This window comes from Dasypus novemcinctus, chromosome 7 (assembly GCF_030445035.2).
Source record: "Dasypus novemcinctus isolate mDasNov1 chromosome 7, mDasNov1.1.hap2, whole genome shotgun sequence".
NCBI lineage: Eukaryota > Metazoa > Chordata > Mammalia > Cingulata > Dasypodidae > Dasypus > Dasypus novemcinctus.
In genome coordinates, this window is record NC_080679.1 from 114,377,267 (window position 1) to 114,404,445 (window position 27,179).

General features: G+C 40.6%; 1 protein-coding gene across 1 annotated transcript in view; it reads left to right on the plus strand.

The window, feature by feature from the left end:
* The first annotated feature begins 68 nt into the window (after positions 1–68).
* Positions 69–27,179, plus strand: part of LCT (lactase) — a 54,277-nt gene continuing 27,166 nt past the window's right edge. Inside the window, exons 1-5 of the mRNA XM_004480158.4 lie at positions 69–1,288; positions 10,129–10,208; positions 13,161–13,244; positions 16,978–17,080; positions 18,326–18,404. Of these exons, the coding sequence (XP_004480215.2) occupies positions 649–1,288; positions 10,129–10,208; positions 13,161–13,244; positions 16,978–17,080; positions 18,326–18,404 (986 nt within the window). The 5' untranslated portion in view covers positions 69–648. The remainder of the gene's footprint in view (positions 1,289–10,128; positions 10,209–13,160; positions 13,245–16,977; positions 17,081–18,325; positions 18,405–27,179) is intronic.

Sequence of the window (27,179 nt, forward strand, 5' to 3'; positions counted from 1 at the left end):
AATATGCTTACATTTCCACATGCCCTTTTTTCTACATGGTACTCAGAGGTAAAATCGCTTACACATGATGGAGCATGTTTGAGATGTCTATGAAGAAAATTAGCAGTATTCAAGAAAGTAGATAGACATAACATGTTCCTTAATGGGAAGACTTGAGTGTTGTAAGTTTTCAGTTGATTTGTATATATAATGCATTTTTTTCAACCAAACCCTAACATGTCCATCATAAGGGAATATGTAAATTGTGACACAGCTGTTCTGTGGATATAAACAAAAATATAGACCTAACTTAAAGGAAACACTTTGTTAAAAGTGTTATCCTAGTGTAACCCCCTTATGGGGGATGGGGGGAGTGGGTAAAGGTGATTTTGCAAGTTTTTCATATATGTTCATTGTTTACTTATTTTTAAAGGGAAAAAGTTTGGCAAGGCATTTTTATGTCAAAATTTCAAATAATTTGTAGGGAAGGAAAGTGGAAAATTTGAGACTTGTATTATCTCTTATGGTCCTTAAATTATTAAATATTACACCGGTGAGCCATGTACTGATTTCATTATCAGCTCAGTTAAGTGTTAATAATCACTTATTTTACAACCTCAGCTGTAGTTAAAAAGTAAGGATTCCAAATTCTTCACACAGTTCTTGAACATGGACCTGGCTTGGAATTTAGTCTTCACTGTCCTCCTCAGCTTTTTGTGTTGGGGGTTAGAGTGGGAATCAGATAGAAATTTCATTTCAGCTGCTGGTCCTCTAACAAATGACTTGTTGCACAAGCTGAGCAGTCCACTAGGAAACCAGAATTCTAATTTTGCAGCAGATGACAAGGACATCTATGTTTGTCGCCAGCCACTGCCTGCTTACCTGCTGGAATATTTCAGCAGTGTTCATGCCAGCAAGATCACCCATTATAAAGTACTTCTGCCGTGGGCACAACTTCTCCCCACAGGAAGCTCCAAGAATCCAGATGAGGAAACGGTGCAGTGCTACAGGAAACTCCTGGAGGCCCTGTTGGCTGCACAGCTTCAGCCTCTGGTTGTCCTGCACCACCAGACCCTACCTGCCAGTGCTGTCCAGGGAAGTGAAGCTTTTGCTGACCTCTTTGCTGACTATGCCACATTTGCCTTCCATTCCTTTGGTGACCTAGTTGGGATCTGGTTCACTTTTAGTGACTTGGAGGAAGTGATCATGGAATTTCCTCACCAGCAATCAAGAGCTGCACGTCTCCAGACCCTCAACGATGCCCACAGAAAAACCTATAAGATTTTCCGTGAAAAATACGCTTCGCAGGGTAAGCATTGACAATGGCTGCCAACCCACTGACAGCCTTTATCATCCCTCTTCATTCTCCTCAGCTTTTCTTCCCACTCACCTTCAAAAGTCCTGTCATCCAGACATAAGTGAGAAGTTAGGAAATCTTTAATATTGATGGAGAAAGGAATGGGGTGGCTTGTATCACCTAGCATTTTCCTTGAAAACCTTCCCCTAGGAACCTCTTGCCTAGTCTGGACAGCCACCTGGTTATCTCTCTGCCCTCCTTCCCTTCAACTGTCCTGCCCCCCTGGCCCCTCCAAGGTTTCAAGATTGCCTTCCTTCTCCTTCTGCCTCCCGCTTTTCTTATCAGAGTAGTTCATGGCTTCCACTTGGAGCCTACTTTCTGGCAAGGGAGACAAACACGTAAGATAAAATAATGGTACAAGGACAACTAGTGATAAGAGTGTAATTGTGTAAGTGTCCATATTCCTGGTTCCTAGGCAACTTCAGATTCCAATTCTGTAGATCTTGGTAAGACCCAGGACATTTGTGATTTTGATAAATTCTCCAGGTTATTCTGAGATACACTAATTTTGAGAGCCAATTTTGGACTATATGTGCTTTCTTATTTTTATTATATTACATATTTATATTTGTATATATCTAGTATGTAGATTAGGCATGCTTACATATTCTTTTTTCTTAATCCCCCCATGGCTCCCTTATCTTTTTTGCTCTTTGTTTTTGCTTGTTTGTGCTTGTCTGCTCATTTTTTAGTTTTTTTTTTGCTCTTTGTCTGCTTATTGTATTTTGCTTGTTGTCTGCTCATTGTCTGCTTTTTTTGATCCTTAGGCACCCAGAACTGAACCCGGGACCTCCCATGTGGAAGTCAGGCACTCAACTGCTTGAACCACATACACCACCTATTCTGTTTTTTAACTTAGCATATTTTATGAGTATATTCTCTTAAATACTTGGAAAGCATGATTTTCAACAGCTTTATAGGTTACTGTCATATTAACGGATTATGAAATTTAAAATATTTCTCTATTTTTTACATAGAAGTATATTCTAATTTTCACTATTATAAATTGTGTTGCAGTGAACATTCAAATCTATAAATCCTTGCCCACCTTCTGGTAAATTCCTTCAGGTAAATTCCTAAAATTAACTGACTGCATTAAGGAAATATGCTTTCTTGAAGTCTTTAAATCATATTGTTAAATTATTTTCCATAAAAGTTGAAGTAGTTTATGTGAGCATTTGTAAAATTACTCTTCTAATCCCACTCCACCAGTTTTGTTATAATTTCTAATTTGACAGCTGAAACTGTTATCTCCTTGTATTCTTAATTTACATGTATTTGATTATAGAGAATCAAATATTTTTTCTATGTTAAAGTCAGGACAAGGATATATGGTAAGCCATTTCAGATAGTGTTGTCAGGAAGGTTTCTCTTGGGCTTCCATTTTTGCAGACATGAATGAATGGTAGGAGCAAGCCATGAGAAGACCTGGAAAAGAGGATCCCAGGCAAAGGGAAGATATACAAAGCCCTGCAGTGGGACCAGCTAGACACCCAGTGCCTAGAGTTTAGGGAAGTAAGAGTAGAGTATTAAGAGATGAGGCCAGTTGCTGGATTTGAAACTATATTCTTTGGGAAGCCGTATTTGGGGTAGTTAAATAAATATAGAGAGATATTTGTTGGTTTTAATACTTCTGAAGGAGAAATGAACTTTGAAAGAGGGCAAGACTGAACTTGTATCATCCTAAATAAAGGAAAATCTTATTTTAAGGACAGTTTCCATAGAATTTTTTTTTTTTTTTAAGATTTATTTATTTATTTAATTTCCCCCCCTCCCCTGGTTGTCTGTTCTTGGTGTCTATTTGCTGTGTCTTGTTTCTTTGTCCGCTTCTGTTGTTGTCAGCGGCACGGGAAGTGTGGGCGGTGCCATTCCTGGGCAGGCTGCTCTTTCTTTTCAAGCTGGGCGGCTTTTCCTCACGGGCGCACTCCTTGCGCGTGGGGCTCCCCCACGCAGGGGACACCCTTGCGTGGCACGGCACTCCTTGCGCGCATCAGCACTGCGCATGGCCAGCTCCACATGGGTCAAGGAGGCCCGGGGTTTGAACCGCGGACCTCCCATATGGTAGACGGACGCCCTAACCACTGGGCCAAAGTCCGTTTCCCAGAATTTTTTAAATTATAAAAATATATGTACATATTTCTTTTTAAATTCTGCCTATTTCATTTTTAATTTCCATCAAGTAGTTTCTTTTTCAATAACTTTAATTTTTAGAATTTTTTTGGGTTGACAGAAGAGTACAGAAAGCACAGATCTCATATCTCTCTCCCTACACACAGTTTCTGCTGTTATTAACAGCTTGCATTAATGTGGTACATTTGTTACAATTGGTCACTAATGTTGATACATTATTATTTAACTAAAACAAGCCCATAATTTATAGTAGGGTTCACTCTTTGTGTCGTACTCTTCTGTAGGTTTTGACAAATACATAATGTCATGTATCTACCATTTCATTTTCATAAAGAACGGTTTGTACTTTCACTGCCCTAAAAATGCCCTGTGTGCCACCTCTTCATGACCTCCACTGCCACCCCACCCCTACAACCCACGGCAACCACTGATCTTTTCATTGTCCCTGTAGTTTTGCCTTTTCCAGAATGTCATGTAGTTGGAATCATACCATATATTGCCTTTTCAGACCTGGCTTCATCTTTCATAATTTGATAGCTCATTTCTCCTGTTTCTTTTCTAAACTCCTTCTTTCCTTCTACTGCTCATTCCTCCTATCCTTTATTTTGTACTTCACCAACATAACCATGTTTTTGTTCTTCAGTCTGCTTACTATTCCAAAATCTTCCCCTTTCTCTTATACTCTTCTTCCTTTTTAGTCCAATCTCATAGCCCTGTTTATCCTTTTAAAAATAGATATATTTATACACAGAACTTAATAACATATATTGGCTAAATCATAATGCTATATGTAACACATGCCCATGAACTTACCACTCAATTCAACAACTAAAACATAAAAGAATACCACTTCACACCCCCTATAATAGCTATAATAAAAAAGATGGACTATACCAATTATTGATGAAGTAGAGAAATTGGAACTTTCTTATTTCCTGGTGGGAATGTAGAATGATGTAGCTGCTTTGAAAAACAGCCTGGCAGTTTTTCAAATGATTAACCATAGCATTACCATATGATCCAGCACTCCTAGGTATATACCCAAAAGAAATAAAACTTACATCCACACAAAAATTTATGCACAAAATGTTCATAGCAGCATTATTCATAGTTGCCAAAGAGTGGAAACAACCCAAATGCCCATTAGGTGATTGAACGTATAAGCAAAATGTGGTATAGTCATGCAGTAGAATATTCATCCATAAAAAGAAATTAAATACTGAATCATGTTCCAATATGGGTGAACCATAAAAACATTATGCGAGTTGAAATAAGCCAGGCACAAAAGACCACATATTGTATAGTTTCATTAATATGAAATGTCCAGAATAGGCAAATCCATAGATACAGAAAGTAGGTTAGTGGTTGCCAGGGACTGGGGGGAAAGGGAATGGGAAGAAATTGCTAATGGGTACAGGATTTCTTTTTGGAATGATGAAAATGCTTTAGAATTAGATAGTGGTGATGATTGTACAACCTTGCAAATATGCTAAAAACAAAACACATTCATTTGAATGTGTGAATTGTGTAGTTTTTGAATTAAATCTCAATTTTTTCTTGCGGGGGCGGGGGCCATGGTTTGGAGGTACCAGGGCCAGTGATTGAACCTGGGACCTTATATGTATGTAGGGAGCTGGCAGTCAACCACTGAGCTACACTGCCTACCATCAATTGTTTTCCATGCCAAAAAAATTAGATAAGAGGGTTAAGCATTCATTTAAAACAAAGCAAAACCAAAAAAAAACATAAAACATCAGTATTAGTCAGTCATGGGGATGCTGATGCAAAGTACCAGAAATCTGTTGGCTTTTATAAAGGTTATTTGGTGTAGAAGGTTAGAGTTACTAGATCCTAAAGAATGCAACGCAAGATTACTTCCTCACCAAAGTCCATTGCCACGTATTAAAGCAAGATTGTGATGACCTCTGCCTGGTCCCTCCTTAATTCTTCCTCTTGAGGCTCCATGGGCCCAGTGTCTTCCCATCTCAGCTATAGGCTGGCATAGGGTTCGTCTCTCTTCCCAGGGCTTTAGCTCTTTGAGCCTTCTCCATTCCATCAAATGGAAGGCCAAAATGACCAAATTTCTCTCCTTCCATATCTTCTTGTGTGTTTCTTCTTCTGTGTGCTTCTTGAGTGAGTGTCTCTTTATATAGCCCACCAAGAGGGGCAGGGACTTAAACTGAGGTACTCCCTATGGATGTGGTCAAATCAAAGTCCTAATCTTAACATAATTTAATGAAAGACATTGCAGCTGAAACTAATATAATTAAAGGGGATTAAGGCAGAGGAACAGGCCAGTTTACAAACATAATCCCTTTTTTTGGAATTCAGAAAGAACCTCAAACTGCCACAACATCTTATATCTATATGTTCCTCCCTTAACCCACGTCCCAGCACTCCCCCACCCCATGTTATCGCCATGCTAAATATTCTGTTGATCCTTTCATGTCTCCCCCTCCCCCCTTCAGTGCCTAAATGACTTTATTGCTATAAGGCCAAATATTTCAATATAATTTTTTTTTTAATTTCAGAGAGGTTGGTGTTTTCTCAAATAAAGCACATGCACTGCATTTTTAAAAAATACTTCAGTAATTTACTGCCAATTAGAAAATAAATGAATTTCAACTGATTTTTTTCTAAGACATTTTTGTCAGGTATAATTTACATATAGCAAAATGCATAGATCTTAATTTTATAGTGTTATCAGTTCTTACAAATGCATATACCCATATAACTCCTATAAAGATATTAACCATCACCTCAGAAAATTTGCTCATGCCCCTTTCTAATCAATTTCCAGTCTCAAAAGCAACCACTGATCTGATTTCTGTCACCATAGATATAAATGGAATCATCTAGTATATCCTTTTTTTTTTGCCTGTCTGCTTTCATTCAGCCTGTTTTTGAGATTTGCTCATGATGTTGCATGTTTTAATAGTTTGCTCTTTTTCATTTCTGAATAATATTCCATTTCATGGATGTACCACAGCTTGCTTATGCATTAACTTGTTAATGGCCATTTGGTTTATTTTCTGTTTTTTTTCCTATCATGAATAAAGATGCTTTGAACATTCTTATACAAGTTTTTTGTGAACATATGTTTTCATTTCTCTTGAATAAATACCTAAGAGTAAAATTGCTGCGTCAAAGGGTAGACGTGTTTTTAAGTTTTTAAGAAACTACCAAACAGTTTTCCAAAGTAATTGTGCCATTTAATGCCCCACCGGCAGTGTATGAGCTTTCCAGTGGCCCTACATCTTCACTCATGTTTGGTATTGTCAGTCTTCTATTTTAGCCATTCTGGTGGTTATCTCATATGATTTCCATCACTTTTACAAATTATAAAATTATAAAAATATTTCTATTGCAAATGCATGTGTGCTTAAACAATATATTGTTCAATACTTTGGGGTTGCACTTTTGATTAGTATTGTATTATAATTTTTCATCAAGAAGTAGAGCCAATATACTTGGATACAAACTCCATCTCTACTGTGAATACTTGCGCAAAGATAATGTTTTTTGTTGTTTCGTTTTGTTTTAAAGATTTATTTCTCTCTTGTTTGTGCTTGCTGTCTGCTCTGTTCATTGTGTGCTCTCTGTCTCTGCTTCTTTTTTTTTAGGAGGCACTAGGAAATGAACCCAGAACTTTCCATGTGGGAGGGAAGCACCCAATCACTTGAGCCACCTCTGCTCCCTGCTTGTTGTGTCTCTTATTGCCTTTCCTCATTGTGTCTCCTTGTCTCACCTTGTGTCAGCTTGCCGCACCAGCCCATTTTGTTAGCTTGCTGTCTTGCTTGTCTTCTTTAGGAGGCACTGGAACCAAACCCAGGAGCTCCCATATGGTAGGCAAGCACGCCAACTGCTTGAGCCACATCTGCTTCCCTGGTTTGTTTTTTAAAGATTTATTTTTATTTATTTCTCTCCCCCCACCCCCACCCCGTTGTCTGCTCTCTGTGTCCATTCTCTGTGTATGTCTGATTGCATTCTTGTCAGCAGCACCGGGAATCTGTGTCTCTTTTTGTTGCATCATCTTGCTGCGTCAGCTCTCCGTGTGTGCGGCACCACTCCTGGGCAGGCTGTGCTTTTTTCACATGGGGCGACTCTCTTTATGGGGCCGCGCTCCTTGCGCGTAGGGCACACCTATGCAGGGGACACCCCTGCATGGTACAGCACTCCTTGCATGCATTAATACTGCACGTCGGCCAGCTCACCACACAAGTCAGGAGGCCCTGGGTTTGAATCCTGAGCCTCCCATATGGTAGGCAGATGCTCTAACAGTTGAGCCAAATTCGCTTCCCCCCAGTTTTTTTAATATCAAAATGATCTATCACTGTTGATGTTGACCTTGATCACCTGGCTGAAGTAGTGATTGTCAGGTGTCTTCACTATTAAGACATTCTCCCCCACCCCCTTCCATACTGTACTCTTGGAAACAAAGTCTCTATGCACAACCCACACTTAAGAGACAGGGAGTTATTACTCCCCCAATCTACTTTTTTTCAAATTATTTTCTAATCCTTTGTGCCTGTTCTTATATGACTCCTATTGATGCATTCTGTGTGCTACCACTGAGTAGGAAACGAAATGAGAGAAGACTTAGCAGGGAGTTGGAGCAGGGAGAGAAGAGAAGGACAGAAGAGAATAGTAAGAATTGCTCAATACTGGGACACACTGCAGGGTAACACTAGCAATTCCCACCCCACCTTTTGAAGCACTGATATTAGCAGCTCAATACTAGCCAAATTACTTTTCTTGAAGCACTTGACAAAAGGGAAGGGGTTATTTTGTTGTGGAAGACTGCAGTGGTTTTTGAAGGAATGACTTCCCTTTGTGGCAGAAACAGAGAAGAGTTTATCCTTTGGTGAGATCTTTGAGACATGCTTTGACACCCAAGAGGTCTGGTGGTGACTATGAGGGACTTGAGCTAACCACAGTGCTATGTGACCATTTTCTACACAGGCTGAACATAGTCAATCCTCATAGCAAACACTGATTTTGAGTTCTATGGACATGAATACATGTCTTTAACTATATCCAGCAAAAATTACAAGATAAATTATCTTAAACCTGAGCAATTAATCCCTTCAGTCATATAGAATACGTGAACTGCAAACTTAGAGTTTCAGTCATTGATCTTTTTTTTTTTTTGCAGTATTATGGGAAGCATAGATGATGCTCACCTTGGGAACTATACTGGGTTTTTAAAATGAGAAATTCAGGTATTTATACACTTGTTCACACTATAAAAACAGCTCGCAAAGTCAAACAGAAATGATTTGTGGGTTAATTGTTTAAGAATTAATTGTACCTGTGATTCATTTGATTGGTCCAGAGATGATATAAATTATACATTTTTAAACGTTAAACACAGGCTGACAACATGCGGTCTGTGTGTGCTGATGTGATGATAGGTCGAAGCTTGAAAACCTGAGGAAGGTGAAATGGATCCACTGGAAAATAAGTAATCTTATTGGAATGAAGAATAAGTGTCTCCAAGTGATAATCTTTGCTCAGAGGATTTCAGAGTTCCATTATATTTATAAAAATAAGCTCTTTTGTAGCTGATAGTTGTTTGGTAGTAGTGGCTTCACCCCAACCCTTCAACACTGTTTCTTATATTGCCGTCTGAGGACCTCTGCCTCAGAATCACCGGGGAAGCTTGTTAGACTGCACATTCCTGGCCCCACCCCACGGTGCAGAATTAGAATCGCAGGGGGCGGGACTTAGGAATTGGCTTTTTTTTCTTTAAGATTTATTTCTCTACCCCCTCATTATTTTTGTGCTGTCTGCTTTCTTTGTGCATTCACTGTGTGTTTTCTCTGTCTGCTTGTCTTCTCTTCAGGCAGCACCGGGATCTGATCTTGGGAACTTCCAGAGTGGGGGAGAGGCGCCCAATCTCTTGCAACACCTCAGCTCCCTGGTCTGCTGCATCTCTTATTGTCTCTCCTCTCTGTCTCTTTTTGTTGCATAATCTTGCTGCACCAGCTTTCTGCAACGGCCAACACTCTGCGTAGGCCAGCTTGCCTTCAGCAGAAGGCCCCCCGGGAATCAAACCCTGGACTTCCTATATAGTAGATGGGAGCCCAGTCGCTTGAGCCACATCTGCTTCCCAGGATTTGGCATTTTTAACAAGCACCACAGATGAGTCTGATTCATACAAAAGTTTTAGAATCAATGTGATCAAATGTCAAAGCAAGTGGGTACACATTGCACATGTTTACATTCCCTGTGTTTTCCACAGAGCTAATCTAACTAGACGCTTGTATGATGAGTAAGTTCCAAGTAATAGTTTCCTGGGAGCATTCCTGCCTTTAAAAACAAGTGTAAGGAGGAGTTCTCTCCTTATTGGCTTTTACATTGCTTGTTGCAGGGCAGGCTAACTGCTTTTATGCTTCGCACACTTTTATAAGTGTTCTGTAGTTCATTAGCCTGATTTATGTCTAAGACATAATTTTATAAAACCAGTTATTAAACAGTAATTTTATAAAACCATCTTTTTTTTTTTCTAAATTCTTTCAGCTAGGTTGGTCATGTGATTGATTTTTCAGAAATCCTTCTGAATGTCTGATAAAAAGTTTGGTAGGAAATTATTCCCCTCATGGCTTTTGTGGTCAGAGCACCTGCCTTCACTCACCTGCCTTTCCTCTGGTTGGTTTCAGGTGGGAAGCTCTCTGTTGTCCTACGAGCTGAAGAGATCTCTGAGTTCCTGAGGGAACCATCCCTGTCTGCACTTGCCAAGGTGATTACAGGAAAGAAAAAAAAAAAAAGCAATTGTAATATCTGAGGAAAGTTGTAATTAAAATTTTACAAAAACAGGAGAAATTTTTGTCCATTGGCTTGACATTTTTACAAATGCCTCTTCTGAATAGTATACATTTTCTAGATTCATGATTGCTTTTTTAAAAAACAAAATCTCATTTGTTGTAGTCCCCAGCTCTTAGTTGGCCAAGTGTCAGCTTGCCAAATGAAGAAGCCAGATGCTTTTGGTTGCTCTGAATTTTGACTAAAAGAGAACTAAATAGTTTATTGGAGGTTTTTTTTAGATAGCAGAACAGATTCTAGGGTAAAGGATATTTTTCTAATGTGCTCCCTAGAAAACCCATTCTGGTTTCTACCTCCTCTGACTATAACCTTTTAACTATAATTTTTAAAAAGAAAAGCTAAAGCATATGATAATTAAACAGCTTTGGCCCAGGAACAGTGGTTTCTGGGCAGGGCTGAAAGCCATCAGATAATACCAACTCATTGACCCAGTTCTGCACTATTGACAAGATGCTGTAAAGATACCATTCTGCCCACTGGTACCTGTTTTGCAATGGGGCCTCACATGTCCAGAGTCCAGTTTTCAGATATACAGTTCAGGAATTTAAAATCCAAGTACTATAAGGCTTTGGATAACCAAAAGCTGATTGTGGGGCCTGAATGCCATTTAAATTACTTTACAAGAGATGATAACTGCTATCAGTAATCTACTTAGGTTCCTCCACATAGGTCTACTCAGGAGATCAAACTGCTGATCAGTGCAGTAGCCTTTGAACTGGTCTTTCTGCTCCAGGCCATGCCACGCAGTGTTTCTGGATTAATATTCCAACAGCACAGTTCTGATCAATTCCCTGCTAGGAAGCCACATTCCCTTGAATCCGTATAAATTCCTCAGAGTCTTCCAAAGTGCTACTCTCCCTCTCCTCCTGACCTCACCTTTGGTTATTCCAAATAACCTGCTGTGTGTGCTATGCATTCTTCCTACTCTCTTGCATTTCCTACTCAGAAGTCCTTCCTTTCCCCTCCTGGCCTTCCTCAAATTGTCCTCTAACAAAATTCGACCCATTCTTTAATATCCATATGAATGTGCCTTCCAGTAGGCGGACTGCTTAATGATACTCCCTTGCTCAACCCAATCCAATGCAGTCTTTCCCCACCTGGAATTCCATATGTCATTTGTTTAGACCAGCAGTTCTCAAGCATTGGCCTATATAAGAATCACCTGGAGTGCTAATAAAAAAACAGAACAAAGCTTAATGTTGGGGGACAGAACCTGGGCCTTCCTAGTTATCCCAAATTCCCAGGTGGTTCTAATTCCCACCAATGTCTGAGAACCACTGTTTAGACTTTTCTTATAGCACTGTTACTTTCTGCCTTCTCTTAATGTAATGCATATCATTTACGTAACACTCCCTATTAAATTGTAAGCTTCTGTGACTCTTACTTATCTTTTAAAAATGTATATGTATTTTTTTAAGGAAGTAAGGAACCTCATTCATGGGAAACAGGCAGTCGACCACTGAGCAACATCTGCTCCTCTGTGAGAGTTGTGGGTTTTTTTTCATTTGTTTTCAGAAGGTACCAGGAACCCAGGTCCTCATACATGGGAAGCAGGTGCTCAACCACTTGAGCAACATCCACTCCCCTTACTCATCTTTAAATGTGAATCCCAGTAGTATCCAGCACAGTGAACTTCAGAAGTAGGAACTCAATGACTATGTGTTGCCCTGAATTGGCAAACAAAAGCAAGAACTGAGGAGGATGAGTAAGGGAAGATTTGAGTTGTACTTGCCAGAATGACACCAGTGTCACTTAATTGGGAAAGCAGTAGAGAGCCACTTGTGAAACAGTTACCAAAGATCCACAATGCAGTTTTGTTTGTCACTAGATGCTGTTATCCCTGGTCCTTTTCTTAAGGGAACAGATGATCCAAGCAAGGAAATGACAGGCAATGATCTAATCAGGACAAGGGTATGGGTGGAGCAGCTAGCCAGGCTCACTGATAGAAGCAGGATGTGAATCTCAGTGGTATCTTTATGTGTTTAAACTTTTGAATCTGAGGGTTTTGAACATACACAGGCCAGAGTCCAGGGGAAACAGGATACCTTAATTTAGAGGTTCTTAAGCCTTTTTGTTCCACGGACCCTTCTGCCAGTCAGGTGAAAACCATGGACGCCTTACTAAGTCCACACTATACTGTGTATTATTTAATAAATATATCACACCCACACCAACATGTCCCCAAGGAATAATGTTTTCTGAATTCCAATTCAAGCTCACTGGCCCTTGTTAAGAACCCTTGCCTTAAATGGAGAGTAGATGAGGGTGTTCATGAGCAGGACCGTGTGAGTTATATTCTTGGCTAATAAAATGGGTCTGACTAGGGCTAACTGGGGAGGATTTTAAACTGGGTCTGAAAGAAGCCTGTGACCTCTGAAATTAAAAACCAAAGACCCAGCAGGGTCCACAGAGATCACTGCGAAGCCCTTGGGTGACTAAGGGCTCCTTCCTTACCTCTGTCCTGGCAAAGTGTGAGGGTCAGCCAGAAGGAGGACCACAGCAAGGAGGAGGATGCCAACTGGAGGCAGCTCTGGTCTCTGCTTTCCTTATTGCTCATCTGCCTTGGTGGGAATCCATCATTTCTGGTATACAGTACCTCATTCATTCACTCATTCATTCATTCAATTCTACGCATTTATTGAGTGCTTACTGGGTGCCAAGCACTTTGCTAAGTACCTAGATGATGTATTCCCAACACATGCACATTCTCACTCCATCTCCAGGTTCTCCCTGCCTGTTTAGCCCTTGGAAGATTCTGCTTTGGAAGAGCCTATTTAGCAATAAGGGGAAAAACAAGAAAGAACAATTCTAAGCAGCTTTTTGTCTTGAAAATGCTTCTGCTATAATGAATCTATTTACTTATTTCTAGGACTCGGTGGATTTCCTCTCTCTCAATCTGTTTTATGAATGCCAAAGCGAGGCAAGTTTACCACAGAAGCTGAGTAAATTGCAGGTAAGTTGAGCCATTTTCCATGTTGATGATGAGTGACAAAGGTTCTGAAGAGCATATTAGACATTTAATGTTTCAACTATTGCATAAACTGAACTTCCATCAACGGATGAGCTGCTCAGTTGCATCTGGGGAGATTTCGATTGAAAACATCGCTAGAGAACATTGGGATGTTAGGCAGTTTTTCCTAAAAACGATGAGGGTTATCTTATTAAGATAAATATTTACATGACTGTTCTGTTCCCTTGTATAGAAATCTACAAAATTCCAGTGTTCGTTCTGAGTTTTAAAAAGACATTGCACACCAAGGCTACCAAATCAGAAACTATCTATAGGGACCTTCCTGTAACAATGGATTCTCCTTCCTGTACCTAGTATTGTTTTATTTGGATCTTATAGTCTGACCCAACTCCCTCACTGAGAGCAAGGGAGCTCCTACAGAACCATTAGACTTCTCTCCTATGCTTGGTCACTGCTGTGATGAATTCAATTAATTCCCTGGATTCTGAACGGGTATAACTAATTAACTGGTGGTTTCTCTATTGGACTTTCAGAGTCCTGTGGTATTCCTATGCTTCACTCTGAAGAGCTGCCTTTCCATTGGCTTCTCTGTGGATGTGTCTGATCATCAGAATTCACCCATGTTTTTCCTCTTGCCTCTGCAGGTTTGGTCACACAGACCCTCCTCTTGATTTTCACAGGGAGCTAGGCAGTGTAGCCATTTTAGTGGAATCTCCTTGTTTTGAATCCTACCATCGCCAACCACCAAGAAGGATGCTTTGTCAGAGGAATTATCCTCTTATAGATCCGGCTTATTAATGCCAAACCCTCAGTATTCCAAAGAGGTGGAATCTCAATTTTATCTGAGGCAGGAAGCTTGAAATTGACAAATAAGCATTGGTCCAATCCCAATTTCTGTGTTTCCAGCTGATAAACATAGACACCACTGCTTTTGTTATCTACAAGTAAGATACCCAATAGCATTTCCTATCTGCACTTACCAAAACAATAGATGTATCCACAAGACATTTTAGTAATAGCTATTATGATTTTAGTGCTTGCTATATGCTGACACTGGGTTAGGTACTTTATCCTCACATTATTTCTAACCCTCACAGTACACATGAAGTCAGATTCTGGGAAGTGAGTGTCAGTGAATTTGAAGCAGGGCTTTCTCATTCTAAGACACCATGCTACTTCTCCAAAATAAAAATAAGTCCAAGGTATTGGGTATATTACAATGAGGGTGGCATATTTTTTAATCATATACGATTTTAGTTGTTTTTGTAAATACCTTCTCACCTGAACCTGAACTTGCTTGCGGTCCAGAGCCTGCACGATTTCTGAGCCTTACAATAGCACTGTAATGTCTTCAGGGTTTACTTATGCCTGTGATGACTTAATCTGTCTTTTCATCTTTGAGGAATTAAACCAGAACTTTTTGCTATGCTAATGGGTTCAGACACTGCTGACATTTTAAAACCATCCCACTTATGCAGATATGGCATGCCTCAGAGAGGCAGTCAACAGGAGAATTGGCAAGACTTGTGCTTGACGATGTGGTTTATAATGTTTCTCTTTTTTACATCAAAACATTTTCAAGAAAATCTCCTCCCACAAGTGTCTGGATAAATCTGTGAACCCTGAGTTACACTTTGGCCCGCCAAATAGTAAAACTTTTCATAGACCAATTTAGCAGTCATTTATTATACCCTGAAACTGTTCTTTATCACTTTTACTTTGGGTAGAAATTCAGTTCCAGGTGTTGCACTTCACAGGACAGATGTAGCCCCCAAAATTCAGAAATACAACTCTGCTCACACAGCCGTAAGGAAATAACTCCACATGCCAACTGAGCTAGAGAGGAGACTGTCCCTCTCTGGGATCATAGCATCCTGATAGCATTTCCCACCTGCAGATACCACACCTAGGACCAGTGGAACAGCTGAGTTCTGCCTGAGGAGAGGGCTAAGTTGTGTCACCACATGAAACCTATAGTTTCCTTCTGAATTTATCCTTCCTCATCCCAAGTGCCCCTGCCCTATCTCTACTCTTGAAAGGGCCTCTTCCCATGGGCTGCAAGAGAAGAGGGCAAACGTAGTGCTCCCATCCATTCCCATCCCTCTCCCCAGAGCTCCTGCCTGCTCTCTCTGAACCTCGGGGCCTTTACCTGCCACAGAACACTGCACCAGGTGTTTTAGGGCAGTGGCGATCATCCTCAATCCTAGCACCTATAAGAAGAGCATATAGCACATCCACAGGTTCTGATTTCTGCAGTAGGTACATGAGAATCTCACATCCCATTTACCAGAAAAGGCTCTGCTCACCAAGCAGAAAAGGCTCTGCTCAGTAAGCAGAAGGCAGGGCAGGATACCACAGGATGCCCCCAGTGCTTATTGATCTTTCAGGAAGCAAATCTCAGCTCCTTAAGAGTGCCATCCCTGATGGGTTGAAGCTCATGCATTGACATCACAGGGCAAGAGCAGGTCTGTGTGGAGTCACAGTTCTACCAAATATGTGTCGTGGGCAGCTTAGCTTCCCGGAGTTTCCAATGCTTCATTTGTAAATAACGGGTATTATTACAGTTGGCCATAAGAAAAGAAAGAATGTGCTTGGCTCCTTTTTAAGTAGTTGCTTTTGATATCTCTTATAGCCTTTAACTGCTCAAAGGAAGAAAATGTTAGGGTGGGAAAAAAATGACTAACCCTTCTGATCCCTCAAAAAAGTTATTTAAGGGAAGCTGATATAGTTCAAGTACTTGGGCACATAGGAGGTCCTGAGTTCGGTTCCCAGTGCCTTCTAAAAAGAAGATGAGTAGACACAGAGACCAGACAGTGACTGCAAACAATGTGGTGTGGGGGAGAGAAAAATAACTAAATAAAACAAATAAATTTTTTTTAAAGTAATTTAAAGTCAAGTCAAACAACATGCCAGCCTAGAGGTACTTCCCTTGTCACTGAAATGGCTGAAAGTGGGGGGAAAATGCACCTTCTCCAATTTAAATGGTGACTGCTCCTTTTTTTTTTTTTTTTTTTTGCGGTTCTGGGGCAGGGGATTGAATCTGGCACCTCACATGTGGGAAGCTGACGCTCAACCACTGAGTCACATCGGCTCTCCTGAGTTGGATTTTTTTTCTTTTTTTTCGTTTGTTTGCTTTTTGTTTTGTGTTGTTTTTTTTTAGAAGGCATCGGAACCTGAAACCAGGACCTCCCATGTGGAAAGCAGATGCTCAACTGCTTGAGCCACATCTGCTCCCCTCCATTTAACTTTTAAGTTGGAAAATTTCAAACATCTCCAAAGTACAATGAACCCCTATGAAGCCATTCTCCTCTTCAGAAGCTATCAACTCGTGACTAATCTTGTTTCATCCATACCCCTCTACCCAAGAAAAAAAGCAAATCCCAGAGATAATATCATTTCATCCCTAAATATTGTGACTAAGGTTTTAATAATATGGGGCCCTGAGGTGAGTGGGCTGCCTTGTTCATGGTTCTAACACAGGGGCTGCACTAAGAGGTACTTGTAAGCCTGAGATGAAGGAATAGGTGAACATATTCCTTGGGGGAGGGGTGGGGTGAATTGTCTGTGTTACTGAAAAGTATAGATTTTTATTCCTCAGAGCCTAGAGTCAGTTCCCTAGAGATCATTCCCAAAGTCTCATCTTGGAAGTACATTCCTGTTATCCAAAGACACATTCGAAGAAGCTTCAGTTCATTTTTTGTCATATCTTTTTTAGACCCTTGAACCAAAATTGCCAGTTTTCATTTTCAACCTAAAACTCCAGGACTGCCCTTCTACCAGGAAGAACCCAGTCAAGCAGCTCTTCAGCCTTTTCGAAGGTGGGTGGTGATTGCTGGACATATTTTGAGTGGCATTCAGTGCTCTAGCTTAGTGGGGAGCAGTATTGAATGTCTTGAGTACCAATGGCAGGGGCAGGGGTTCCTGAAAGCCAACTATACCTGAGGGTTAGTGGACTGTGCCTTCCTACTGAAGGTCCCTTGCAATCAGTTTCCATTGACCAAAGGGAGAAGAGAAGTTCTGTAAAAGGATGTCCAGCTCATATGGAAATAAAGCACTCAGGCCTCAGTTGTTAGTTGTAAGCAGGAAAACTACTCTTTGCCTGTCTTCCCTTCCATGTTCCTCCCCTGAACCATGGTCCCAGTTCCCCTTTACTTCATCTTAGACATGGCCCTGGCAGGCATCTGATTCATAACTAAGGAATGATCGTCTCAGTGTCTCAGTTCACATTCTTGAGAGTGGATCTGATTAGCTGGCCATGGATCAGGAGACTGCTTCTGGTGCAGTGACCAGGGAATGGCCGGGGGCCAAGGCAGTAGAGGATCTGAAGGAAGAGGCAGAGGGCAGAGCCATTAAGACATTCCTGAGTGCCCTGATATTCAGTCCCCTTCACTCTGTAAGGTCAGAATGTGGGAGCAGGGAGCAGTAGTGCCTATTCTACCACCCGTAACCCCTCCTACACAGTGGGCTGGGCTTCAAAGGCCTCATGAACCCCTCTCACAAATACCGCTTAATAACCCTCATCTTAACTTGACTTTGATGGAACTTAAATTCTAACCCCCCCCTTCTTTTTTAGGAGGTATCAGGAATTGAATCTGGGACCTCGTAAGTGGGAAGCAGGGGCTCAACCACTGAGCTACACCTGCTCCACTCCACTTTCTGATGTTTGAGTTCTTCTAAACCAGTGGTTCTCAAAGTGTGTTTCCAAGATCAGTGACATCAGCATCACTTGGTAACTTGTTAGAAATGCAAATTCCCAGGCCCTACCCCAAACCTGCTGAGTCAGAAATTCTGAGAGATGGGCACAGAAGTCTTTTTTGACCACACTTCCAAGTAATGCTGATCTATACACACATTTAAGAACCACTGCTCTTATCTAAATAGGTAAAAATCTCCTCTGACTCCCTTACTCCTTAGTCCATGAAGGAAATGGTATCTTCCAGAAGGGCTTGGAACCACTGCTTGGAGTTTTGGTATGTTGTATAAGTGGGGAAAACTGCTGAGTGCAGGCATGCACGATCTTGGTTGGGGTTTAGGTAGAGTTAACTAAACTTCTTCTCTTACAGCCATAAATAAAGATGAAGTGCTCACCATCGGGTTCGATATTAATGTATTTCTGAATTGTTCATCAAGTTCCAAGAAAAGGTAATGTTAGAGTTCCCATTTAACTGTTAATACCTGTATTTGTAAAATACTCTGCTGTTCTTTGCATTTGTAATCTCATGGGACCATTATCATCTGCCTCTCAAGGAAGTTAGTTTATTATGATCATTTAATAGATGGGAGGTGAAACATCAAGAGGAGAGAGCAGGAAGAACCCATCTCACTGAGTCTTACTCTGGACCCCATACCATGCTATCATTCTCTTCTGGGTCATTTAGGCCACCTTGCAGTTAGTTGGCTCAAGTGCATTCAACTAGTAGAACTGGGATTTGAATATCTGCCTTCTAGTTTAAGATCTTGTTGGAGGCATTGTGTTGGGAAAAAAGGGTTGGGTTAAAGTGTTCTGATCATCTTACTGAAGTTATACAATCTGACTAGATGAATTGAGTTCTCCGTACTCATCTCCTCAAGGTAAAATGTGGAACACCTACCCCATGAGGATACAGCATAATAGAAAAGCAGGTTGTTGGAGCAGTGCAGCAGAGATAGAATTGTTACTTAAAAGATCTTAATTCAGTGGTGTTCTCAAGAAAGAGGTTTCTTTTTCTTCAACAAATCAATTTTATTAATACACATTAATAAAGCATAACTCCATCCAAAGTATACAGTCAGTGGCATTTAGTATAATCCCATAGTTGTGCCTTCATCACTTCATTATTAGAGTATTCTCATTATTCCAATAATAATAATAAACAAACAAAAACTCATCACCTCTCAATCTCTATATGCTTCCCTTGCCATATATTGCTGCTATTCTGTCTCTCTAGTTTGTGTTTATATTTTGTAAAAAATAGTTTTCTATATGCAAATTATCCATATTCATACTTCACATGTCGTTTCATTATATTTTACAGTCTCATGTTACATTTTTTAGCTTTCCTTCTAGAAATCTCCATGTCCTTAACTTTTCCTTTCAACCACTGACATACCCATTATAGCTCTGCTAGTTACAAACACCATGATGTGCTCTCACCATTTCCAAAGATTTGCAAACAACCTTTTTAACAGTTCTGCACAGATTTAACTCTCAGTTCCTTGTTCTCTACCCTCATTTTGTTTTCTGGTGACCTATATTCTAGTTATTAACTCCATGAGTTTACACAATATATTTAGTTCAAAAGCACAATCATACAGTATTTGTCCTTTTGTATCGGACTTGTTTCACTCAACATAATGTCCTCCAGGCTCACCCATGTTGTCACATGCTTCACAGTGAATAAGCTTTCCTGTCTCTCCACAACCTCCCTAACACTTGTAGTGTTCTGACTTCTTAATAGTGTCTGTTGTAACAGGTGTGAAATGGTATCTCATTGTAGTTTTGAGTTGCATTTCCTTAATCACTAGTGATGTTGACCATTTTTTCATGTGTTGTTTTGCCATTTATATTTTCTCTTTGGACAATTTTCTGTTAAAGTCTTTTGCCCATTTTTTAATGGGGTAATTTGTCTTTTTGTTGTTGAGTTATAGTATCTCTTTTTATATCATGGATATTAAACCCTTATTGGGTATGTGATTTCCAAATATTTTCTCCCTTTGAATTGACTGCCTTTTCACCCTTTTGACCAAGTCTTTGAGGTGCAAAAGTGTTTAATTTTGAGGAGGTCCCATATGTCTATTTTTTCTTTTGTTGCTCGTGCTTTGGGCTTGAAGTTTAAGAAACTATTGCCTACCACAAGATCTTGAAGATGTGTCCCAACATTTTCTTCTAGAAATGTTATGGTGGTTAGTTTTATGTTTAGGTTCTTGGTCCATTTTGAATTAACTTTTGCATAAGATGTGAGATAGGGGTCCTCTTCCTTTCTTTTGGATATAGCTATCCAGTTCTCTGAGCACGAATTGTTGAATAAACTGTTCTGGCCCAGCTGGGAGAACTTGATGGCCTTGTCAATAATCACTTTATCATAGATGTGAGTTCTCGATTTGGTTGCGTTGGTCAATGTGTCTTTTTTTTTTTTTTTTAGATTTTATTTTTATTTATTTAATTCCCCTCCCTTCCCCCGGTTGTCTGTTTTCTGTGTCTTTTTGCTGAGTCTTGTTTCTTTGTCCGCTTCTGTTGTCGTCAGCGGCACGGGAAGTGTGGGCGGCGCCATTCCTGGGCAGGCTGCACTTTCTTTCGCGCTGGGCGGCTCTCCTTACGGGGTGCACTCCTTGCGCGTGGGGCTCCCCTACGTGGGGGACACCCCTGCGTGGCAGGGCACTCCTTGCGCGCATCAGTACTGCGCATGGGCCAGCTCCACACGGGTCAAGGAGGCCCGGGGTTTGAACCGCGAACCTCCCATATGGTAGACGGACGCCCTAACCACTGGGCCAAAGTCCGTTTCCCTGTCTTTTTTTTTTAAAGCTTTATTTTATTTATTTCTCTCCCTGTTCCCAGTTGTCTGCTCTCTGTGTCCATTTGCTGTGTGTTCTGCATCCGCTTGCATTATCTGGTGGCACTGGGAAACTGCGTCTCTTTTTGTTGTTGTTGTTGTGGCGTCATCTTGCTGCATCAGCTCTCCATGTGTGTGGCACCACTCTTGGGCGGGCTGCACTTTTCACAAGGGGTGGCTCTCCTTATGGGGCTCACTTCTTGTGTGGGGGGCACCCCTATATAGGGGTGCCCCTGCTTGGCACAGCACTCCTTGCATGTGGCAGCACTGCGCGTGGGCCAGCTTACCACACAGATCAGAAGGTCCTGGGGATCGAACCCTGGACTCCCCATGTGTTAGGCAGACACTCTATCAGTTGAGCCATGACCACTTCCCAATGTGTCTGTCTTTATGCCAGTACCATGCTGTTTTTACCACTGCAGCTAATGAATATCCTTTAAAGTCAGGAAGTGAGATTCCTCCAACTTCATTCTTTTTTAAGACATTTTTGGTATTCGTGGCCTCTTACCTTTCCAAACAAATTTGATAATTGGTTTTTCCATTTCTGTCACACACACAAAACAAAGGCTTTGGGAATTTTATTGGGATTGCATTGAATCTGTAAATTGGTTTAGGTAGAATTGACATCTTAACAACATTTAGTCTTCCAGTAGATGAACACAGAATGTCCTTCCAATTATTTAATTCTTCTTTGGTTTCTTTTAGCAATGTTTTGTAGTTTTCTGAATGCATGTCCTTTATGTCCTTGGTTAAGTGTCTTCCTAAATTTTTTATTCTTTTAGTTGCTATTATAAATGGATTTTTTTCCTGATTTGCTCCTCAGATTGCTCATCAGTAGTGTATAGAAATGCTACTGATTTTTGCATATTAATCTTGTATCTTGCCACTTTGCGGAACTCATCTACTAGTTCTAGTAGCTTTGTTGTGGATTTTCAGTATTTTTCTAGATATAGGATTATATCATCAACAAATAATGAAAGTTTTACTTCTTCCTTTCCTATTGGGATGCCTTTTATTTCTTTATCTGGCCTAATTGTTCTAGCTAGAACTTCTAACACAATATTGAATAACAGTGGTGACATTGGGCATCCTTGTCTTGTTCCTGATCTCAGTGGGAAAGCTTTCAGTCTTTCACAATTGAGTACAATGCTAGCTGTAGGTTTTTCATATATTCATTTTACCTTATTGAGAAAGCTTTGCTCTGTTCCTATCTTTTCAAGGGTTTTTATCAAGAAAGGAGTCTGTGTTTTGTTAAATGCCTTTCTGCATCAATTAAGAGGATTATGTGATTTTTCTTCATCAGTTTATTAATGTGTTTATTATACTAATTGATTTTTTTTGTGTTGAACCACCCTCCCCTGCATACTTGAGGTAAAACCCACTTGATTGTGGTATATAATTATTTTATTTTTATTTTTATTTTACTTTTTAGCAGGCACAAGGGATTGAACCCAGAACCTCAAACATGGGAAGCAGGCATTCAACCCCTGAGCTCCGTCTGCTCCCATGAATAATTCTTTTATAATGTGCTTTTGAATTTGGTTTGCAAGTATTTTGTTGGGGATTTTTGCATCTATATTCATTAGAGATATTGGTCTGTTAATTTTCTTTTTTCATGGTGTCTTTATCTGGCTTTGGTATTAGAATGATGGTGGTTTCATAGACTGAGTTTGGTAGCATTTTTTCCTGTTTTAATTTTTGGAAGTCAAAGATAGGTATTAGATCATCTTTAAATGATTGGTAGAATTCACCTGTGAAGCCATCTGGTCCTGGGCTTTCATCTTTGGAGGTTTTTAATGACTGTTTCAATCTCTACTCATGATTGGTTTGTTGAGGTCTTCTGTTTCTTCTAGTCAGTGTAGGTTGTTCATGTGTTTCTAGGAATTTATCACTCTTGTCTACGTTGTCTAGTTTTTTGGTATATAGTTGTTCATAGATTGTTCATAGTATCATCTTGTGTTTATGACTATTTTAAACTCTTCTTCATATCTGAAGGACAATTTTGCTGGATAAAGAATTCTTGGCTGGCAGTTTTACTCTTTCAGTACCCTAATTGTATCATACCACTGTCTTTTTTGCCTCCATGGTTTCCGATGAGAAATCTGCACTAAATCTTACTGGGCATCTCTTATATGTGATGGTTTGCTTTCCCTTGCCACTCTCAGAATTTTCTCTTTATCTTTGATGTTTGACATTCTGAGTAGTATGTGTCTTGAAGTAGGTCTATTCAGATTTATTCTGATTGGGGCACAGTGGGCTTCTTGGACACAAAAATTCATTTCTTTTGTGAGAGTTTGGAAATTTTCAGCTATTATTTCCTCAAATACTCTGTCACTTTTCCTTTCTCTTCTTCTTCTGGAATTCCCATGACACATATATTGTTGTGTTTCATGTTATCATTCAACTTCATAAGTCCTTGCTCAATTTTTTCCATTCTTTTTCTCTCTGTTCTTTTCTATCTTAATTTCATCTGTTCTGTCTTCAGTATCACTTATTCTTTCTTCTGTCATTTCGAGTCTGTCATCGTATGACTCTATTATGTTTTTTATCTCATCTATCATGTCTTTCATTCCCATCTCATGAACTCTGTTACTTTTCTAATCAGGTTTTCAAATTCTTTTTTGTGCTCACTCAATGTCACCTTGTTGTCATTTATGTCTTTAGCCATATTGTCTTTCAACTCATTAAATTTAATTTTGGAAATTTGTGTGCATATCATCAGTTAGTTGTCTCAAATCCTGTATCTCTTCTGGGGGTTTGGTATGTTCCTTTTCTTGGGCCATGTCTTCCATTTTCTTAGTGTAGCAGTTTGATATGGTTATGACTTCCAAAAATAGATATTGGATTATGTTTGTAATCTGGTCTGTACCTGGGCATGATTGAGTTATGATTAGGGCTTTGATTGGGCCACATCATTAGGGCATTGAGTCCCCAACCCTTGGTGGGTGGGCTTACAGATAAAAGACATGGCAAAGGACAGAACTGAGGGATTTTTGATGTTGAAGCCTTAACTGGAGCCTTGGGAAGTAAGCTCACAGAGGAAAGAGAAGCAAGCCCCAGGAAAAGAGGAACTCTGAGCCCAGGAAGAAGCAAGCCTTGGGAAGAAAGAAACCCTGAACCCAGAGAGAAGCAAGACCCTGGAAGGGAGGAACCCAGGAAGCCTGAACCCTGGCAGACATTGGCAGCCATCTTGCTCCAACACATGAAAATGGACTTTGGTGAGGGAAGTAACCTATGCTTTATGACCTGGTATCTGTAAGGTCCTACCTTCTAAATAAAAACCAACCAATTTCTGGTATTTTGCATCAGCACCCCTTTGGGTGACTTATACACTTAGTATGGCTCATAATTTTTTACTGATGTCCAGGCATCTGATTAGAATGGTGAGCTTACTCAGATACTCAATTTCTCTCTCTTCTGTAGGGATTTAGTAGCAGGAGGTTGTGTATTACTGCTGTTCTTTGATTCTTGGTTCAACCTGGATCTTTAGGATTGTCCCTGTTAGTTGCTCAAACTGGGTGTGGACCCAGTAATGTGTTGCAGACCCACTTCCTAGGACCTTGGGGAGGAAGACTATAAAGGCTAGAAAAGCCTCTTACTTACTTTTAATTTCCTCATATGCACTTCCTTGTTCTGCCAGCAGTTGGCATTCTTTGACAGCCTCTTAGTTCAAAGCCTGGTCAGAGTATGTTTGCTGCAACATGGACTGGATCAATGTGATACAGGTTCCTGCCTGGAGGCTAAGAGCCTCATAATTCAGACTTTCTCAGAGGCAATTCTCCAACCTTTGCTGGCAGTCCCCTCCCTTTTCTTGGGTAGGAAATAATCCCATACTCTCTGCATCCTCAACAATCAGTCCTGGTCAGCATAGGTGGAGACTGAGAGAGTCAGATCTCTTTAGTTCTGGATCTCTTTAGTCCTGAGCTGGCTCCCAAGTCAAACTATGTGATGGCCCCACTTGGCCTGGAAGGGCTCATGGGACACAGCAGACCAAATCTGTGGGTCAAAAGCTGAGTCAGCCTTAGGCTGTGTCCCTCTCTCTCCTCTTTCCTGGGAAGGGAGATCCCTGGGGCCCCTTTGTCTGTAGCCTGAGAATTCAGAAGTGTCTTTAGTATGGGGGAGGTTGTCTGCAGTAGCAGCTGCAGCTTTTTACTCACAGTTTTGCCATTGTGATTCTTTTCATTTGTCCTTCTCCCTTCTGGGTGGTGTTTAGCCTTCCCCTGGTGTCCAAGAAACTTTTTTTCCAGATCATTTCTGCCTGTCCTGTAGCTGTTCTTCTGAGAGAGGGGAGAGTCCTGTGTCTTCCTAGTCCACCATCTTTCCGTAGTATCCTCTTATGATCTCTGTTATTTCTGTGGGTCAGTGGTAATGTCTCCCCTCTCATTTCTGATTTTATTTATTTCTGTCTTCTCTCTTTTATTCTTTGTCAGTCTAGCTAAGGGATTGTTGATTTTTTGATCTTCTCAAAGAACCAACTTTTGGTTTTGTTGAGTCTCTCAAGAAAGAGGTTTTTATCTGTATTGAGGGTAATAATACTCTTTTACCAAATCATTAAAGTATCAAAGTTTACAAATAATTAACTTCAAAAATTAAATAGAGCAAAATTGAGGTTCTCCCCGTAATTATATCGCTCTTACATACCCACCAGTGTGGGACACTCCCAATTCTGGGAACTGTCCAACACCCTCAGCACTCCATGGGAGCACAGTGCACACATGAACTTCGTGCCTCATATGTTAAGCAAGGACAGAGGCTGGGAGGCAACCGTTTGGCTTCCCAGACCTTCAGCTAGAGCTGTCTTTGTCATTCACCTCAGACATTTCTAGCACAGCTCTGTCCAGGGGCATAAATTTCAGTTGTCACTACCACTTTGTACCTTTCATCTTCCACTTCTCGACTCTCTTGAGCCATAACCTCCTCCCATTGTTCAATCTGCTACTCATTTGAAGTTTGTGGTTGAAATCAATAGGTGGACACAAAACAGCTGCGTGTGTGTGAGAGTATGAACACCACGAGGAGTCAATAGGTCAGATCTGCTCCCTGACCACCCTGGGAGTTAGCTGAGGAGGGCTGAGCCATAGTCTGTAATAAAATGGCTACGCAAAGAAGTCAATAATAACAAACCCAAGAGGTGACATAAGCGATACTAGCTCTTCTCTCCCTAGCACCTTGACCTATTGGTGCTTTGCCTGAAGCCCAGCTCCACCCTTGGCTTACATTAAACTGACACCTAGGTCCTGACTCGCATTCTCCATTGGTGGAGAATCTGCTGGTTGCAAAGGCAGCTGGAGGGAGTTCAGGGAGGACTAACATGGATTCTCCCTCAAGAATCTTAGATCTCAGGGTGGACATCACCTGCATCCTTGGTTGTGCTTGAGTCAGACAATTTTTTTTGGTAATCCACAACTTTAGATAATAATTTCCCTCCTCAACACTGTTGTAGTAAATGTGAGTGAACTGATGTCAGTAAAATAGGAGGTGTTTTAGGTTTGCAGGGCCCCCTGAAGGGCTTGTCTTCAGCCCAGGCTTCACTCTATGGGAAGGAGGTCCTTCTGCAGTGTCCCCATAGGGGGACCCCCTGCCTTCTGTGTTTGAACAGCTCGAGTACTTTACAGCAACCCTGAGGAACTTAACTGTCATTACCCCTTTTTGTTTTTTTTCATATAAGGGAACTGAGGCACAGAAGGAGGGGCCAGGTACCTTGCCTGAGATCTCTGCTTCTCTATCATTTGTGCTAGTTCTGTGCTTTGGGCCAACCTAGTACAAGGGTCCTCCCAAACCACATGACAGTCCTTGGGCAGGGATATGCTCTTGTACTCAACCTCCTTTCCCCCTTGTATATTCTCTTCTCCAAACAAAACATGCCCACTTCTGCCAACCCTCCCCATGGCTGCCCTCTGTTGGGTGTGATTTGCAGTATGGTATGGTACAATGCTTTCCAACTTGCAGGGCACAACTGTTAGTGGAAGGTGAAATCAAGATAGAGCTTTGTAAATTTTCAAAGAAAAAGAAAAAGAAAGGGAGGGATGGGAGGAGGGAAGGAAAGAGAGAAAGAGAAATGGACCAGAATAAAATTGAGAATATCAAAGTATGTTGCATTATAATAAGGATTATTACTTTTATGTGAAACTTTTGTTTCAGTCTCGCACATTTACATACATACATATAATATCTATACATCTACACACATATGTCACAGTATAATGGTTAAAAGTACAGGCTCCACCACTTGCAAGCTGTGTGGTCCTGGAGAAGTTATTCATTGCTTTAAGTCTCAGCTTCCTCATCTGGAGAATGAAGATAATTACAGAAATTTGTTGTGAAAATTAAATGAGATAATACACATAAATTATATTGGCCAGCATGGAATAGAGGCTCATTAAATCTA